This window comes from Panicum virgatum, chromosome 7K (assembly GCF_016808335.1).
Source record: "Panicum virgatum strain AP13 chromosome 7K, P.virgatum_v5, whole genome shotgun sequence".
NCBI lineage: Eukaryota > Viridiplantae > Streptophyta > Magnoliopsida > Poales > Poaceae > Panicum > Panicum virgatum.
In genome coordinates, this window is record NC_053142.1 from 52381801 (window position 1) to 52388221 (window position 6421).

The 6421-nt window shown below is 50.3% G+C and overlaps 1 protein-coding gene and 1 pseudogene across 2 annotated transcripts; one reads left to right on the forward strand and one right to left on the reverse strand.

Annotated features, from left to right (window-relative positions):
- Nucleotides 1-1267: 1267 nt before the first annotated feature.
- Nucleotides 1268-2863, reverse strand: LOC120642198 (annotated as a pseudogene). Its single transcript, XR_005662532.1, has one exon. The product of XR_005662532.1 is annotated as a cationic peroxidase SPC4-like (transcript).
- Nucleotides 2864-4305: 1442 nt separating this feature from the next.
- On the forward strand, nucleotides 4306-5837 carry LOC120640404. The gene is made up of 3 exons (XM_039916231.1): nucleotides 4306-4820; nucleotides 4895-5151; nucleotides 5235-5837. The coding sequence occupies exons 1-3, from the start codon at nucleotides 4505-4507 to the stop codon at nucleotides 5835-5837; spliced, it is 1176 nt and encodes a 391-aa protein (XP_039772165.1). The 5' UTR covers nucleotides 4306-4504.
- The last annotated feature ends 584 nt before the right edge of the window (nucleotides 5838-6421 follow it).

The window sequence follows — 6421 nt, forward strand, 5'->3', positions numbered from 1 at the left end:
AGAGTTCCACAGTCCCGCCCCGCGCCGGGAATAGCGGCGCAGTGGCGGGTGCAGGCTGATGAGACGCCGGTCACGTCCGCTGTGTGGCATGATGGGCAACGCCAGCTGACGTCACCTGACACCGTCCGCCACCCGCCCCCCGCCGCGGAGTGGTTGGCGAGTAAATGCGTCCCGTCCAGCGGGGTGATTGAGCCGCAGCTTCCGCCCGCCGAAGGTGGTCTCGAACGAGGCGGAGATTTCCCCCACACCGAGACCTCGTGGAGGGCTCAGCCGAGGGAGCCTCGAGCGAGGCGGAGTCTGTCCTCTCATCGAAGGGTCCCGACGGGCGACCCTCGAGCGAGGCGGAGATTTCGTCTTCGGTCAGCGAGGCCTTAGAGAGGCCGGATCGTGGTGCTGGACCGTGGGCCAAGCGCGTCTTGGGCTTTCCGTACCTAAAGAGGCTTTGTGCGTCCGAGTTCGGGAAGGATCCGGCCCGGGTTTCGAATTATGTTTTGCGCGTGTTTTAGCCCAGGGTTAGGGTGCCCCATAGTTATGGTACCCGACACAAACAGTTTGATCGAATCGAATTCATAAAAAAATACTAACATTTATATATGTTTAAAAATAAATATCATTAGAATTTAGTCATGTAATACATTTTTCATATTTAATTTATCTAGAAACATAAACATTAATATTATTTTATATAAATATGATCAAATTTGAAATTGTTTGATCAAATTATTTTGTATAAATTTGATCTTGAGATTCTTGACAGCTGCTTTGGTCATGGAGGAGGCACTCATCAGTCTCGGCGGCACCATAGCCATACTTTGCATTGCTCTCAGAATGAAAAAGTCAAGGTCCCTGTGCTGTGCATGCGGTTTTTATATAAAAACGAAAAAGAAAAGTCAGGAATCGACTAAGCTGCTTTACCTTTTGGAGATATATATAGATCGTCGATATATATGAATATGATGGATCTATCGATGCTGGCTGTGATTTTTGTGTAGGTTTTCGCTTGTATGTGCGTTTTTTAGTGTTTCTCTATTTTTAGTTTTTTGTGCTCTTGTGTTTTTTAGTTTTTTGTGCTCTTGTGTTGGTCAAGTTTTGTTTGGCCGCATCAAATTTATGTCTGTAACTGTTTTTTTAATGAAAAACATGCTAAAACACCGTCGCAAAAAAATGGATCTATCGATCCTGGGACTGGGACTGGGACACTTGCCCCGTTATTATGTATAGTTGATTATATATTGATGACGAAAAAAGTACAGTAGCTTTTACAAGGTATGGTGACCGATCCATATTAATTATTATTTCAAGATATAATTAAAATGAGAGATGATGTTGATCGATGCCGACATGCATGCATATCATATCATGGTGATCGATCGACTAGCTAGCAAGCTACGAGGTAGTCGAGATCTGCCACCACGTGGTGCACGGCCACCCAAATCTTAATTATGAATTAGGAGTACTCCTTATTCGATCATCTGTCTTATGGAGTAAGTACTACTGTCGTCGTGGTCGTCGTTATACGTGGATGCATAAATAAAACACACAAGAAACAGTACAAGTAGCAGGGATCGGATCAGGCAGATGCGGTCAGCATCAGGCCCTCGTCGCCGGCGGCGGCGTTGCGCCTGAAGCAGTTGCGGCGGACCTCGCCGACGTTCCCCTGGGGCCCCTTGAGCTGGCTCATCTTCACCATGGAGGTCTTGAACTGGTCGAAGAACCACCAGTGGTTGTCGGCGAAGCCCTGGACGAGCCAGCTGGTGCGCGAGTCGGTGACCAGCGCCTGGTCCGACGGCAGCATCACCCCCTGGTTCTTCTTGAGCGTCAGCTCGACGAAGTAGAGGTTGTCGAACACGGTGGGCGTCAGAAAATCGAGGTCGCGCAGCCGGTCGGCGCTGCCGGCCGCCGAGCAGGTCTCCGTGATGCACCTGGTGACGTCGTCGCCTGCGGGCCCGGACACGGCGCCGAAGGAGCTGCAGCGCGCCTTGCCGACGGTGTGGGCGCCGGAGAGCGAGACGAGGTCGGCCGGGTCGGAGAGGCCGGCGTTGGTGAAGGCGGTGAGGAGGTCGTCGACGGTGGCGGTGGGCGGCGGGGCGGGAGCTTGAAGACGTCGTTGTCGGAGGCGGGGGGCGCCAGGCTGTCGAGGCGGCCGAGGGGCACCGTGAAGGCGGGGCCGCCGGCGGAGGTTGACGGCGTCGCGCGTGGCGAGGGACGGTGATGTCGGCGCAGGAGACGGTGGCGCCGCACTGGGCGTGCACCTTGGCCCGGGCGTCCTCGATGAGCTGCAGCACCTCCTGCTGGAGGCCGACGTTGGGCGGGAGGTTGCGCTCGCCGTTGTCGAGGAGGATGGAGGCGTCGCATCCCTGCGGGAAGCAGTCGTGGAAGAAGACGCGGAGGAGGCCGGCGGTGAGGCGGACGTTCTGGCGGAGAGCGGCGTCGACGTGGGAGCGGACGATGGTCTCCAGCTGCGGGCAGGAGTCGAGGTGGAAGTAGACGGACAGGCCGTTGGTGGCGTTGGCGTTAGCGTTGGCGTTGGCGTTGGCACTAGCACTACCCAGAGTCGTCAGAGTCAGAGGCCTCGCGCTCGCGCTCGCGCTCACGGCCAGGAGGAGCAGGACGACAGTCGTCGCCTGCTGCTGCTGGCACCGGCATCTCATCATGCTCATGCTCATTAGATAGAGGAGCAATCTTCTTCTTCCTTCTCTTCTTAGCTAGCTAGCTAGCTACAAGTAGAGTGGCTTGCTTGCTGCTGGCCTGCTGCCTGCGCCGCCTGATTTATACTAGATCATCCAAGAGAGGGAGGGAGAGCCAGAGCCTGCACTGGTGGATGGATTATATATTACTCCTAGCTAGTACAGTAGCAGATACGTACGTAGTAGTCTTATTAGGAAGGAGATGAGATGAGCTGACTGCTGCTAGTACTAGATCAGTGCGAGTCATCAGAGAGACAGTGTGAGTGTCGTACTTGCCTAAAAAAATAAATATCGTACGGCGGTGGATATAATTAAGAATGGATAATGCGGTGGGGTTGGACGCGATGCTGAATCGTGCGTGCATGTGGAGGTGCAGGTGCAGGTGCGGTGCATCAGCTGCTCTGGCTGCCACCCGGCCCTTTCCTGGTCAGTCCGTCTCTACCAACTGTGCGAATTGGGGGCAGGCAGGCAGCCGACTGTCCATGAGCGTCTTCACGTGTCCGGCTGTCGACGGCCCAACCAAGGGGCATGGAGATCCAAGGCCTACCGGCCTGCTATAACTGCAATCATGCATATATGTCCCAGTCTTGATTCTACGGTCGACCGTGACCCAAGGTTCACAATTTCGGCGGAATTTTGGCGAAATTCCGGAAAAAATTCCGTTTCCGCTAGTTACCGGGAAGAGAAATTTCGCTACTTTTCGGTGAATTTCGTTTCAAAATTCAAAATTCAAAAAAATTTGTAAAAAAAATATGAAAAAATTATGATAAAAAAACTAGGTGCATTTTTGAGCGACTATCACTTGAAATCGTTCAAATATAAGTTGATTTGATTGGTTAAAATCACTAAATGAGTTCGGACCCGTTAACGATGAGTGGACCCGTTAACCCGTTAACAAGGTATACTTATCTGCTCGTCAGCGTGAGGGGTGACGGTCGCCCGAGCTCTTTTTCCCACCACGTTCTCCCTCTCTGGTCCCCCTCCGCCGCCGGCGCGATTTTCGCCTCCCCGCACCGAAATTTCGGCGGAAAGGCGTGCGAAATCCGGGCGGTGGTGTAGCGGATACCGTTCCCTGGAGGACGCTGTCGGAATGGATCCGTAATCCGGGCGGATTTCGGTGCGGTTCGGCGGAAACCGGTGAAACCGACCGGATTTCGCCTCGGCTCCGGGAACTAAGGGTATGAGAAGGTTTTTTTTATGTTGATGCTTGTTGATGTCGATCTAAGTTAGTTGATTTGAGATTCTAGAGACCAAGTGACATAGAAAGCATAGAAAAAATCAGTTAGTTGATATGTATGAATTTTTTCATGTTAGTCTCAATGTATGAATTGGTAGTTTTAATGAATTGTTAGTTTATGTGATATTCATGGGTTGTTAGTAGGTATTCATCAAAAAGAACATGAGTTGCTACTTCATGTGTTATTCATGAACTTACACCTTACTATTTTTCTGTAATTGTAGGACAATGCCAGACCTAGTGTGGGAGCATGGCCAAAAGATCAGGGGTGGTTTCAAATGCAAGTATTGCAGGGAGGAGAAGAGTGGGGGAGGAGCAACAAGGTTCAAAGAGCATTTGGCACATAGGGGGAAAGATGTGAAGGACTGCCCTTCCGGTTCCAGCCGAAGTTAAGGCCTTCTTTAGTGAGCAGTTGGACAGGAACAAGGCTAGAGCTAAAGCAAGGGCCCGAGAAAAGCTCCTGAGGGACCAATCTGCAAGGAGGCCGCACATTGATCTAGAGAAAGAGGAAGGCCAGGGGCTCGACGAGGATGCAGAACTACAAGCGGCCTTACACCAGTCCCGCCAAGAGTATGAATTTATGCAGCAAGCTGGGCCACGATATGATAGGGGTGGCGGATCGGGTGGTGGTGTTGGAGGCAGTGGTGGACCGCTGCCTTCGATGTTCAGAAGGAGCCAGTCACAAGTCCCCGAGAGGGTTAGGGACTACCATCTAGGGTTGAGCAGTGGTCCACGGCAGCAAAGGATTGATACCGGCCCATGGACTGTCAAGGGGAGGACATCAAGAGAGCTTCTAGGGAGGGCATGGGCGAAGGCGTGCCATGCTGTCGGTATTCCCGGCCGGAAAGTCGATGACCCATACTTTAAAGCTGCGATCGTGGAGACCCAGAAACAAGGTAACAATGTATATTTTGAGCTACATTACATATCCTTCATTGTGATCTTAATGCTTTCTCTTCTATGACCGCAGGTGTTGGAATCAAAATACCATCAGGGAGGGAGATAGATGGAAAATATTTGGATGAAAATGTGAAGGAGATAGAGAAAGAGATAGAGAAGTGGAAGAACGAGTGGGATGAATGTGGAGTCACGATCATGTGTGATTCGTGGACGGGGCCTATGCGTAACTCGGTCATTAATTTCTTGGTGTATAGCGGTGGCACCATGTATTTCTTGAAGTCCATCAATGCGTCCGACAAAATACAGGACCATCAATACTTGTTGAAGGTATGTCCATGTATCGAAGCATTGTTCTCACCTTGGCATAAAATATAGGACCATACGCATATCACATTGGCAATGTTGTGCAGGAGATACGAGCAGTGGTCATGAAAGTGGAGCCTCACAATGTGATTCAGCTTGTCACGGATAATGGTTCGAACTATAAAAAAGCCTGCAAAATTATATGTCATGAGTTCCCTACCATTGCATGGCAGCCTTGCCTTGCCCATACCATCAACCTTATGCTGAAGGACATAGGGAAGTGGCCGGAGCATGATGCTTGTATTCGAAGCGCGCAACGAATTTGCAGCTGGCTCTACAACTCCAACAGTTTACACAGCATGATGAGGGAAGCCATCGGAGGAGAGTTGGTCAAGTGGAATGTAACAAGATTTGGGACCAACTACATGTTCCTTGAAAGCATGTATAGGAAGAAGGACCAGTTCATGACATGGTTAGTGTCACCTGAGTTCCGACGGTCCCGCCACTTCAAAAGTGAAACTGGAAGGTACATTTACGAATGCATCACAAGTCTTCAATGGTGGGCGAATATGGAGTATGTGATCAATGATGTTGAGCCTCTGTACATGTTTTTGAGATTTGCTGACACAGACAAGACACCTAATTTGAGTGAGGTGACAATGGAGTATCAAAAACATGAGGCAAACATATGCCAGCAAGTTCAGCAATGACTACCCCCGGTTTGAAAAGATCATGGCTGTGATAGATGCAAGGATGAACACAGTGATGTCAGGCACATATATGGCCACTGCTTGTGCTCTTAACCCTTACGTGCAGTACAGTTTGGGCACATCACAGACAGTCATGGCAGTAATGCGCAACGGTCTGGAGAAAATGTTGAATACTAATTCAGCAGCAATTGCATTGCAGGAATTTGAAATATTCAGGACGAAGCAAGGTGAGTTCTCTAGTGACATTGCTAGGCGAATGGCATTGCAAAGGGTCGCTGCGCTTGTTGTCGCAGTGTGCAGCCTCTAGTGGATGTGAAAGGAACTGGAGCACCTTTGCTTACATCCACACCAAACTGCGCAATAGGTTGAGCCACCAGAAATTGGATAAATTGGTCTTTGTGAACTACAACCTCCGCTTGCGTCTGCAACGTGCTACTAGAGGGGCCGATCCATATGACTATGATCCAGTTAGCAGTTCATGGATCTTTCTTTGTACCGGCAGTCATCAGCAATTCAAAATTGGATGAAGCTTTCAAGGTCCAATGGAGACCCAGCATTTGATGAAGACTCAGACTTCACTGACA